At 36.8% G+C, this 12,923-nt stretch overlaps 1 protein-coding gene and 1 long non-coding RNA gene across 4 annotated transcripts in view; one reads left to right on the top strand and one right to left on the bottom strand.

The window, feature by feature from the left end:
• Positions 1–6,459, top strand: part of SENP2 (SUMO specific peptidase 2) — a 29,169-nt gene extending 22,710 nt beyond the window's left edge. For all 3 annotated transcript variants that reach the window (XM_032482883.1, XM_006188820.3, XM_014562710.2), the window contains exons 15-17: positions 1,755–1,839; positions 3,350–3,445; positions 5,131–6,459. In XM_032482883.1, coding sequence (XP_032338774.1) covers positions 1,755–1,839; positions 3,350–3,445; positions 5,131–5,193 — 244 coding nt within the window. In that variant the 3' untranslated portion in view covers positions 5,194–6,459. The remainder of the gene's footprint in view (positions 1–1,754; positions 1,840–3,349; positions 3,446–5,130) is intronic.
• The window catches only part of LOC116664452, a 28,323-nt gene extending 19,916 nt beyond the window's left edge, over positions 1–8,407 (bottom strand). The window contains exon 1 of the long non-coding RNA XR_004320984.1: positions 8,348–8,407. This is a non-coding gene — a long non-coding RNA (uncharacterized LOC116664452). The remainder of the gene's footprint in view (positions 1–8,347) is intronic.
• Between the last annotated feature and the right edge of the window lie 4,516 nt (positions 8,408–12,923).

Below are 12,923 nucleotides of genomic sequence, written 5' to 3'. Positions count from 1 at the left end.
CTGCCTTTAAAGCATAGCCACCTATTAGCTATGTACAGTGATGATAGGAATTTCACAGCGAGGAAGCAAATCCGTGACAGGCTGTTTTGAACCTCTTCTGCTCACTGGAAGCAAATGCAGATTCCAGTTTTTTATTTTAGTAAGGATACTTGAATAATTTTAATAATACTTGGATACTTTAATAAGGAACTTCTTTAATGAATGATATGAAGAAAAGTTGTTAAAAATGATTCTGTTTCATTGTTTTTAAGATCCTTTTTATTTATGGGTGCTTATCTTGAATAAAAAGTATAGAGAAGACATTTTTAAATCTTAAGATACATCAAATTGTTTATAAAGCAGTTATTTCCTTCTAGTCTTTTCTGTTTAAGATGTTTGTAAACTGTGTACAAATATATACATGTGTGCATACACATATATATGTATTATCACATGCCTAGAAATGTTCTCATTGAAATCATACAGCATAGTTTTGTATGCTGCTTATAACAGGATACCAAAAAAACCATACTTTTATTACATTCATACTTTTTCTCTCTTTTTTAATCTGAAGAGTTCAGCTTCCGAGGTTGTCTGAGGCCTAGTCCCTTTCCTGATGCCCCAAACCAGCTTTTCTCAGTTTTTTTTCCATTATCACTCCCCCTCCCCAAATTTTTTGACTTAATTTCTCTACAACAAGAGAAATTAACACTAAGGAATAGACTTTTTGTTTGTTGGGTTGAGCTTTAGAGGGCTACAAATCATTGAAATGTCTAAGATTTTTACTTTCCAAGAACCAGCTTTCACTACCTTGGGGACGACATTGCTGCTTTTGTAGAGAATGCATGTTTACCTTTTATGTGGGTTGAGATGAGAACCAAGATGCTTGTGTTAAATTTGAAAACCCTTTGGAGATTTGGATAAAGTCAGTCACTCTCAATACCTAAGTATACATCTCCTAAGGAATAAGGACATTCTCTTAAATAACTACAATGCCATTTATCAATTGGCAAACACTAATGTGTAATATACAGTTCATGTTCTGATGTCTTTAGATTTTTTTCCCTAATCCAGGGAGTCAGTCAGGGTTCATGCACATTCTTATGTCTCTTTAATCTCCTTTAATTTAAGAAAGTTATCCCACGTTTTTTTTTTTTTTTTTTTCATGGTAATGGGGTTTTTTAAGAGTCCAGGCCAGTTGCCTTATTTTATATGTTTTTAAATGAGAAAAAGTAAGTTGTAAGATGAAGTACTTTTTTTTTAATAGAATAAAATGTATGTTTTTAAATTGTGTGTATGAGGTAGAGTCGAGAACTAGAAGAAAACACAGCAAACTATTAATGATAACTATTTCTAGAGTGGCTATTTTGTGGTCTTTTGCATTTGACATTTTATATGTTTCAATTTTTAAAGGATAATCGTGTAATTTGGGGGTGTAATTAGGTTTTTATTTGTTTGTTTGTTTGTTTGTTTACTTACTTACTTAGTTATTTATGAAGTGGAGGTACTGGGATTGAACCCAGGACCTTGTGCATGCTAAGCACTACCACCTAGGACTACCACTAAGCTGTCTCCTCCCCCCAGTGTAATTTTTGTAATTAAGAAAAAAAAAGTGTAAAAAACCAAAAACAATCACAGTTTTAAAAATCTAGTGGAGATGGATTTGAGAATGGGAGCTCTGTTAATCATCACAATGCCTTTGTAATCATATGATAAGTCAATGGTAAATCTCCAAAGAGATTCATCAATATATTCCTTCTTTGTTGTTTTTTCAGTCAGTATTTACAGGATGAGAGTAAGACCAAAAGAAATATTGATCTGAATCTTTTAGAGTGGACCCACTACAGCATGAAGCCACATGTAAGTGCTGGTCATCTATATTTCAAATACCTTGGTTGCATTTCCTGTCAATAGCATGTTTAGACCTGGCTTCCTTCCTACCCTCACTCGCTAATCTGTAGGCATGCGTTCTCTTGAAGTGTGTATCTTAAGAATGATCTACTTCTAAATCTTTAGAAATTCATTTAACCAAGATGTTTGCTTTTTAGCCTTTATCTTGTTGCTTAGATTGTAAATATTAAATATGTGCTAGCGTGTCTCCAAAATACGAGGAAAAAACCAGCACAGTAAATTCAAGTCAGCTACTTTTCTTGATTGGCACTAATGAAAATTTAAAGTTGTAGTTCAAAACTTATCTGGGAAATTTATATATTTAAGTATTAAGGATCCTATGCCATGGGTCATCAAGAATCAAATATGCTGTTTGTGAGTGTGCTTTGGATCTTGTCAGATTTGAATCTTATTCAGGGTTTTAAAAAGTATACATCTTTCAGTCCTAATGGCTTGTTTGTAAAGTAAACTACATGAATTCAGTTTTAGTCCTAACCTCTGTATAATGGCTCAACTATCTTTATCTGAAAGCCTTTTCATTTCTAAGTTGACTAATGAGAAGAATAAGCTGTGAAATTTCCTGAGGAGAGCACAGATACAGGAAGAGTTTTTGGGATGAATACTGCTTTCTGGAATGGGGAATGTAATAAAGAAAACAAATTCTCAAGTTTTCTCCACTCTGTGAGAGATGCTGGGCTCAGGAGAACAGTGTAGGATAGCTACCATGTGTATGGGTGCTGTACATTTTAATAAAAGTTGAGTTGTTGTCGTCTAGTATGTTTTCCAGCCATGGGATCAGACTCTTACTCTCCTTACGCTAATGCTTACCTTGTACTCTTGTGCTGCTTACAGCACACTGACACCAAGTGTGTATGGGGCTAGCCAAGATTAGTGCAACACAGGCCTGAGGAATGTGTGAGTTTACTCCACGGGGGCTTAGAATCCACCACCTTTGGTTTATGATGCCCTTAGCGCTGCTTGCAAGCAGTAAGCTCTGTTTTTCTCTCAGGGCAGAATTGAGCAGTTAAGGCAGGATTTCCTAATTGGTTAAGCCCTATCAAGAGGCTTTTTTTCTTTCTCTTGCTTGCAGCTGTGGGGGTCCAAAGCAGTGGTCTTATTTTTCTGGCCAGGGAAGAGAAGTCAAACTCTGCAGTGTTAAAATAGGTTAGTTGTATTGTAAACGTATTTCTGATTGAGCCACTTTCAAAATTTATAAATGCCTCTGAAACAATTCTGACTGGAGTTCCTGTTCCTGGCGATAAGCCTTCTTTCAGTCTGGTTTCTTTGTATGCGAGCTGAGAGATGGGACTCTCACTTTACTTTTCTCTTAACTTCTAAAAACCATTTTCTATGGGGGTTACATCCTCCATGTCATGGGTGGGGTTTTTATACCACATAAAGATGAGTTGTTTGTGTGTGTGTCTCTGTGTTTGTGCCTGATGAAATTTTACCCCTTCCTCCCCTTTTTTGGTAATTTTAGGAGATTCCTCAACAGTTGAATGGGAGTGATTGTGGAATGTTTACTTGTAAATATGCAGATTATATCGCTAGGGACAAACCTATCACATTTACTCAGGTGAGTGAAGACCCTTCCTCATCCACTTACTACTAAACAAGATAAACTCAGAGCATGTTACCAGTGCCTGGCACACATTAAGCTCTAAATGTTATTATTGCTGTAAACCTTGGCTGAATCCTTACTCTTCCTAGCATCAGGGTTTGTCACTGTATCTGTTCTCAGGTTTATCCTAGTCTTTGGTGACCAGTGGGTCAATTTGTGTTATCTCTGAACTTCAGTGTTCACTGGTTCTTCAGTAGTACTGATATTTTTAGCCAAAGAAGTAGGCACGTCGGAATATGTAACAGCATGGGGAAATCAGGCCTTGTGAGAACTTAAGCTGCAGATTTAAGATGTAACTATGAGTGCTACCTTTCCCTTCTGTTCTGATTAGTTTTGGTTCTCCATAGGTCTGCATTTGAGTGGAAATTCAAATATGTTGGGAACTCCTGGGAATTTATGTTTGCAATAGTGAATTCTCAGCCTTTTTACAACCAAGGACAACCTCTTTTAAAAAAATAGTTTGCTAAAACAGACCTCATTTTGATAGATGTTGTCTACTAAATTATACGTATTGAATAGTAGGACTGATAATAACCACATTCCAGGCTTTTGGGCAGTATGAACTAACTAGGTCTCCCATGCTGAATTAATACAGGTGGTTAGCTTCAGCAGTTTTACTAAGAATAAATGTGCAGTTTTTTTACTGCATGGTTTGAGCTATTTAAAATAATTTATAAATGCATGCATTAAGACTTTTTAGGTCCCTCTACATAGGAAATCACTAGTTTATAGTAAAATGGTATATCCAGCTATTTATAAAGAAATACCAGGAGTACCTCAAGGTATGGACTTCTGATTTCATCAAAAGAGTTACAGATGATTTTGAATTTGTCTTGCATGTTGTTGCTTTGAAAATTGGCCCATGTAGTGACTATCAGTTAAAGCGAAATAATATATATATATTTTAAAATTATTTATTTTTGATGGGGGGAGGCAGTTAGGTTTATTTAGTATTTATTTATTCTTGGAGGAAGTAGTGGGGATTGAACCCAGGACCTCAGGCATGCTAAGCATTTGTTTACCAGTTGAGCTATATCCCCCCCAAAGCAGAATAATATATTAAGCAAAGCATCTCATTCTTTGATGCTTCTAAATAACAGGGAGTTATTTGTTCTTTGAACCTAAGATATGAGATTTGAAGGTGAGAAGTTGCTCTTTGAACAGAATTGGCAATGGACAACATTTGGTAGAGCAGAAAAAGAAATTTGTAGATTAAAAAAATTTAAGTAGAGTTTGTGTTTTTTCCATAAAGCAGAATATATTTATTTCAGAGTGTTTTGAAAAATACAAAAAAAAATGTTTTGAAAATACAGATAAGTAGAAAAGTTACCTATTGTGCTACCACTTAGCTATTTTCCTTTTTGGTTCCCCTTTTTTTTTATGAAGTTGTTGGTGGACTCTGTTGTATAATTCTACATCCTGCTTTGATTTCCCATGTAATATATGCTTATGATACATATAATAATACACATTATAAACCTCCTTTTTAATGGCTTTATAAGTCTGTATCATGAGATAGACAAGTCAAAGCTTACAAAAAGTACATTGACATCCTATTTTATTTACATGCTACACCTAAAGGTTGTTGATACTGGGCACTTTCATGTGTAATGTATGTGTTACTTATGGATTCTTTGCAGCACCAGATGCCTCTCTTCCGGAAGAAGATGGTGTGGGAAATCATTCATCAGCAATTGCTGTGAGAATGCCCTACCCAGTCCCTCCAGCTGCTGGTGATTCTTTCACGGATGGACGTTTCCATATACCTCATGCATTGTGGGTTAAAAAGTCCCTGTATCACCTCTGTTCTCTCACAGGTACTGAGCTGTCAGAAGTGCATGAGGCCTCTCTCTGCACCCTAGTCCTGACTTGGTGTGCAGAGGGCTGCTTGCAACCCTGTTTATAAGGCCGTGCCTGCTCAGAGCCCTGGACTATTCAACCCACACAAGAACAAACAGCTAATTAATATTTTTTTTTTAGAAGATTTTTTTTTTTTTTTCCCCTGTGAATGTGGGAAATGCAGCATTTATTCTATGGGTTTTTTTTTTCTGTGTGTTTGTTCACGTGTCTTCATTCGCTCACTCATTTGCAAACATAATGGGCAGTGGCTCTTTTCTGCTGCTCTTTTAAAGTTAACTCTAAATTACTTGTTTGAACTATTTATTTCTGAAAGGAATGTTAATCAAGCTGCCACTCCCTGCTGAAGTTCAGGAGGAAATCAGTGGGGGTAGGAAGGAAGGGTTAATTAACTGCTCTAACGCCAGAGCAGTAACTGCCAACTTGAAGCTGGAAGTCTTTCTTCTGAGGCTTGAACGTGCCAGGAGAAGCACTGTGGGGTAGGCTCCGGTTGCCTTTCAGAGGAAGTCCCACACTGCAGCACTGGCATGGTGTTGTGGAAAAGTGGAACTGTGGCCAAGGAACTCTGGCTATCCAAGTGTCTTCAGAAGAGTGTCGTAGTCGTCCTAAAGAGACTTCCCTCTCTGGAAATGAGGTGACTTGGCTATTCTTGAAACTGGATTTGAAGTACCTGTAAACCCTAAATCTTCATTCTCATCCCAGATCTGGTTGAGTATAAATCTCAGATAAGGGCTGGCCTGAGTTGTTCATTTCAAAAGATACTATTCAATTTAAAGCTATTTTTCCTCAGAGTTTTCTTTTTTTTTTTTTTTCTATATTAATGAAGCCGAAATTAAGTTCTGTACTCATTAGGATTCACATCTCCCTATCCCACCCCTACTGAAATCCGTGGAAGATTTAGTACTTGGCTCTGAGGTTGCCAGTTATACAGTAATCTATTTTGCATATGAAAGTTTGTATTTAACTGTTTTGTTCATTAAAAACCTTACAGTGATTACACATATTTAATTAACTTCAGAAAGTTTAGAGTTGGTCAGAACATATTTTGCAAGATCTAGTGCCTAGTGTTGCTTTTCCAATGTAATAAAAGGTTGTCTGGCAGAACCTGAAAAGTATTTGCTGAAATGATTTCTAACCCTTTCGCTACTTAAACCTCCCACACTTGTCCTGGTTCACAAAAGCAAGAGGTAAAACCAGAAAAATTGGGCATATGTTAGCTATGAACCAACATGCCTGCCACCTGGAGGGCCCAGGCTGCTGCTCTCCAGCCAGTTTTCCCTGAGATGTGTCAAAGTTTTCATACAGGACCTGGGATCTATGATGTGGATTGAAACTGCTGTGCCTACTTGATGGTCAAACCAGAGGTCTTAAGTGTGCTTAAGTGATGATTAAAGAGTGTGAGCCAGTTGGGCTGAGTCTCCCTCAAGCTTAGGCTGTACAGAGAAGCCTTCCTGCAGCCTCCGTTTATTTCCTGAGGCTGCTGGATCTGTGCCAGTGAGTATTGGATCAGGCAGCTGGAACAGCCAGAAAAGGCCAGAGATTTACTGGGTCAGCAGTATGCTGAATACCTGGCTTCCACTTGGCACTAGTAGGTTTCAGCTGAGAATTTAGCACCTTGGTTAAGATTTGTTCCATGTGGGGTAAATCCTGTTAGGAATGGCAGTTTGTATTCTGCTCAAATGAGTGATACTGGGGGGCAGTGTAATTTGTATTACAAGCATTTGAAAGGGCTTACAGTGTTCACTGAGCTTTCCGTTAACGTGGCTCTTTAGGATAGCTCTTAATCTCCCAGGACATAATGAAGTTGATGAGAACAGAGAGTTAAGGTGGAGAATGGCATTCTGAATACTTGACCTTGAATTCCTAAATTGAATAGGAGATACCACAGGCCGTGCTTCTCTAGGTACTGATGTGTCTCTCTTGGTGCAGAGAAGCTTGTTGGTGATAGAATTTTAGTATCTAGACAGTTTATGAGAAAAGCAGTCAGGTGATAAAAACAACTGTTGATTTTTTCAGTAGTAGATTATCAACATTAAAGCCAGCGTGTGAGAGAGAGAGATCTATAGATACATTTTAGCTTGGGGGTCTGAAAAAAGATGGAATGAACCATTGTTCTTTTTCAGTAGACAGCGTCTCCTAAAAATTGATAAAGAAGGAAAAACCAAACCACAGCTGTTGGTGAGCAAGTCTTCATCTTTGACCTTTAAGCCAGGATGAGGGTAGGAGGGAAACAGTCGGGGAACATGGAAGATGTTCCGGAGCCCCACATTCTACCTCAGTTACCTACGGCTGTTAGATCTGATCTTTTCCTCCTCTCAAATCCTAAGCACACTCAGGGAACTCGGTGTCATATGGTGAATGTTTGCCTGCACTGTGAGGAGTTGCTTGGTGCTGGGACCAAGGTGTGGGTGCGGGGAGAATGTGGTCTTGGAGATACACTGAATCTCAGACACAAATAAATAAATATGGTAGAGAAATTTAAGTTTGGAATAACCTTAGTGCTATAGTTAAGCTACACTATTTAAACTGGCTTTTATGAACTAATTGGGAACCTAATCTCTTTATGATAGTTTCTTTGAGAAAAGCTTTAAGTACCCAATAGTCAAACAAACTTTTGGTACTGTACTTGTCTGGAAGTTAGGGATCTAAGTGGCTGTATTGCTTTGATTTTTTTTTTTTTTTAATTTACCTAATATATATAAGGGTTTCAGTGTTTGAAATAGGTGTTGAGTTTATCTATTTACCACTAAACTCAACTCTTTAATTCAGTGGCTTTCAGTGTTTTAAATTACAACTCATAGTAATAAATGTATTTTATGTTGTGACCAGTATACACATGCATATATATTATGTGATCATATATGGACACAGAAGTTTTACAAAAATATTTATCCTTACTACACTGATATTTTTCTTTACTTTTTTTTTTTTAAGTGGGTTGTGACCACCACATTGATTTCTCAGCCCACTAAATGGGTAGAAATCCACAGTTTGAAAAACAATGCTTTAAATGAACTGACAGCAAGATGCAAATTATGTTTAAAACTACATAGCTTGAGGCCACAAAAATATGATAAATGTGGGGTGGTTTTGAGGTGAATCAATCTAAACCGAGGAAAACAGGCCAGAAGTTTTCAGATCGTCGGTGGAAACGTGTTGTAAGTAACCCTTGTTCTTCAGGTCTTTACATTGGCATTTTGTAAAATACGTTCAGTAGAAGCCCTGTTTTATGTAGGATGTAAAACAAAGGGTTCTATGGCCCAGTGGATGTGTGCACCATGTCCTTTCCTCCTGGGAATGCATGGTAAACATAATAAATTAATGTCTTAACCTAGCGTGTCTGAAAACTTGGACATTGAGCCCCTTTCTGTGTAACGTCTGGGGAACTGTTTTATGAATACAGTTTGGGAAGTCCCAGGGGAAACAACATGGAGTTCCACTGCCCCTCCTTACCCTTAGCAGATACACAGACTGCCTCCTTAAGGGCTTAGGGTGATCATAAGTCCATGGTGCCACTTACATTTTTCTTTAATTGTATCAATAGGTGTTCATAGTAGAAAAATAAAATGCTGATAAAAGGTAAAGAATAAAGAGTTCTGCAAACCCACCACCCAGAGTTAATAACTCTTAACATTAACATGTTGGTATATACCCTGGTCTCTGGTATATATACCCTTCGTGTAAGTGTGATAAGTGTGTGTGTTGTGCATGCTTGTGCATGTATTTATTTCTTGTTATTAACAAATGTGGAATCATACTATGCATGTGGCTATATAACCCCTTCCCACTTAATTTATTTGAACATATCTCATGTCAATAAATATTGACATTTTAATTGCTGTGTAGTGTTCCAGAGTATGGTTATAATAATTTATTTAATCAGTATTGTTAGACATACCATCTTGTACAATGTTTCAGTTATTCTGTTAGGAAAAATTCTTAGAGTTAAAATTTCTAAATGAAAGCTACATTTTTTTTTTTTAAATTGGAAAAAAATCACTCATTGGTATTTTGACTTCTGGCACAGGATGATTATTTGTATCTATTGACTTAAGTTCTGTAATGTTTTTCATGTGTAGGTCTTTGGGATAAGTTCATTCTGAGAGATTTAATGTCTCATTTTAGTGGACAATTTAATCTTTTTTCAACTACTGTACAAAAAAATTTTATTATCGAAATTTTAAGATATACACAATCATCACTCCCTTTCAGCTGTTACTAAAATTGGCTAATCTTGATTCACCTTTTTTTTCATGGGAGGGGTGGTCTGGAGTATTTTAAAGTAAAACTCTGACATGTCTTTCTACCTAAGTACTTAAGAATGTCTCCCTAACAAGTATCTTTTTTTAAAAGCCTGTCATTTTCACACCTAATAAAATTAGTAAGAATTTGCTCATACCATCTAATACTCAGTTCATATTCAAGGTTCCCTGATTATTTAAAAAAAGTTTTATTATATTCTTCTAATCTGGATATATAATGGCTGAATGATGGCTCCTCCAAAACATGCCCACATGCCCACATCCTAATCCTTGGAATCTGTGAATATTACCTTGTATGGCAAAAGACGTGATTAATGATCTTGAGAAAAGGAATTTATCCTGGATTATCTGGGTGTGCCCTAAGTGTAATCATATGCCTTATAAGAAAGAAGCAGATTGTTGAGACAGATGAGGCAGAGGCGTTGAAGTGGGCCTGGCAGTGTTTAATACCCATTTTTGGGTATAAACAAAATCTGGAAAAAGATACCCAAGGGTTAATAATGGTTAGCTAGAGAGGCTTCGTTTCTTTCCACTTTATAAACTTGTGTTTGGAATTTTAAAAAAGAAGAGGCAGTGAGACTACAGAAGCAGAGACCGACTGGAGTGATGCTACCACAAGCCTGGGGAGGCCTGGAGCCACCAAAGCTGGAAGAGCCTTCAGAGCGAACATGGCCCTGCTGACGTCTTGATTTTGGACTTCTGGCTCCATAACTGTGAGAGAATAAATTTCTGTTTAAATCCATCAAATTTGTGGTACTTACAGCAGTTGCAGGAGACTAATACAGGATCCAGTAAAATGTACACATTGCCTTTGGTTATATCTCTTGAGTTTCTTTTATTCAACAGCAGTCTCCCTCCTTGTACTGTTAGTTATTAGAGAAACTCGGTATTCCTGTGGAAAATCACACTTTTAGATGTAGCTTATAGCTCCTTGGTGGTGCTTAACCACTTCCTCCGTCCCTTGTATTTCATGTAAACTATAAGCTTGATCTAGAAGCTTGATCAGATTCAGGTTGAATTTATGAGGCAAGGATACTTCATTAGTGGTCCTGTTGTGTTGCATCTTGTCACACACAATGTCTGCTTGTTCCACTTACTGGTCCTTAGATTGATCTGTGGTTCAGGCTATGAGTCCCTATTCATCTTTCTCCTCTTGGTTTTAAATTTAATTGATGATCCATTATTTCAGTTAGAGGTACAAAATGATGATTTTCTCATTCTATCATTCTTTCTATGTTAATTACCTTGAATTCGTCTATAAAAGAAAAACTTATCAACTAATTTGGTCACCCTGAAATGAACTTCATATAGGAAAAAATGAAATTTAAAAAATTTATTTATTAAAATAGTTGATTTACAATATTATATTAGCTTCAAGTATGTAACAGTGATTCAAAAATTTTATAGATTATACTCCATTTAAAGTTGTTAATAAGATTTTGGCTGTATTTGCTGTGCTGTACTTACCTTTGTAGCTTATTTATTTTATAATAGGAGTTTGTACCTCTTAACCCCCTACTCGTATCTTGCCCTTCTCCCCTTTTCTCTCCCCATTGGTAATTACTAGTTTGTTCTCTGTATCTGTGAGTCTGTCTGTTTTGTTACGTTTGTTTGTTTTATTTTTGAGATTCCACATATGAGTGATAACATACAGTATCTTTCTCTGACTTATTTCACTAAGCATAATACCCTCCAGGTCCATCTATGTTGTTGCAAATGGCAAAATTTCATTCTTTATGACTGAGTAGTATTGTGTGTGTGTGTGTGTGTGTATGTATGTATGTATGTATGTATATATCATATCTTCTTTATCCATTCATCTGTTGATGGACACTTAGGTTGCTTCCATGTCTTAGCTATTGTAAATAGCACTGCTATGAACATATAGAAAGTCCCCTACTGTTATTTTGTTATTGTCAGTTTCTCCCTTTATGTCTGTTAATATTTGCTTTATGTATTTATGTGCTCCTTTGTTGGGTGCATATATAATTGTTATATCTTCTTGGACTGATCTCTTGATCATTATGTAGTTTTCTTCTTGTCTATTGTTAAAGTCTTTGTTTTAAAGTCTATTTTATCTGTTACAAGTATTGCTACCCTGGCTTTCTTTTGATTTCCATTTGCACGGAATAACTTTTTTTCATCCCCCTCATTTTCAGTCTGTTCGTGTCTAGATCTGAAGTGAGTCTTATAGGCAGTGTATGTGTGTCTGTGTGCGTATATATATTCCACCAGAGATTCACAGTGAAAATCACTGATTTTTTAAATTACTTCAAGTAATTGTTTTCTCTGATTATTGCCATCAACTTGATACAGTTATTTGTTTTTGGTGTTCACAGATTTGCTTTTTTAAAAAATTTTTTTAAAACTGTAGGTACTGGGGATTGAACTCAGGACCTCATGCATGCTAATCATGTGCTCTACGACTAGCTATATCCTACCCCGTGACCCCCTGAATTTGCTTTTTGCTTATGTTTTTAAATTATGTAAAACATAAACATTAGTCCAAGAGTAAAACTATGGCATAAGGTACATTCACAGTCTTGCTTTTCTCTTTCCCTGTGTAGATAACTTTTTATTAGCTTCTAACCTTCCCCTTTTTGAAAGTATAGCTAGACAAATATATATTCATATTTCTTTTTTAACACTAAAGATGGTGTATTAAAATGACTTATGCTTCTTGATTTTTAAAAAAAAATTTATTCTGGATGTCACTCCTCATTCTTCTTTTTACAGCTTAATAACCCATTGTTTCAGGGTGCTGTGGTTCATTACCAGTCCCCTCACAGTGGATGTTTAGGCCGTCAATCTTTTTCTGTTATAAAGTATGCTGCGATGCATGTGCCTTGTTGATGTCACTCCCTATTTTTGCTAACATATATTTGGGATAGATTCCCAGAAGTAGAATTGCTGGGTCAAATATCTAGCATATGCTATTTGCCAAATTTTCCTCCACATTTTATATCACCTCACAGTCTTAACTGCAAGCCTTAAAATACTTACTCTTTGACTATATACGGAACAGGATTGTCAACCCCTGCCCTACAGCACTGCAGTCCTTAATGTCCAGCCACCCTCAGAGAACACAGAGCAGGTAACGCGCCAGGCTTCAGAGTGGCCCAGGTCATTTCTGCTCACGTACCTTTGGCTGGAACTGTCTCATGTCCACACATACTGCACAGTAGACCAGGAGACCTGGTTGGGTGCCTAGGAGGAGACCATGGATTTTTTTTTCGGCAACTAGCACAGTATCACAGTTACCAATTTTTGTCCTATTTATGACACTTCCATTCCCCCCACAGACATACTGTATC

This window comes from Camelus ferus, chromosome 1 (assembly GCF_009834535.1).
Source record: "Camelus ferus isolate YT-003-E chromosome 1, BCGSAC_Cfer_1.0, whole genome shotgun sequence".
In the NCBI taxonomy this organism is placed as follows: domain Eukaryota; kingdom Metazoa; phylum Chordata; class Mammalia; order Artiodactyla; family Camelidae; genus Camelus; species Camelus ferus.
This window is presented reverse-complemented; position numbering and strand designations above follow the sequence as displayed.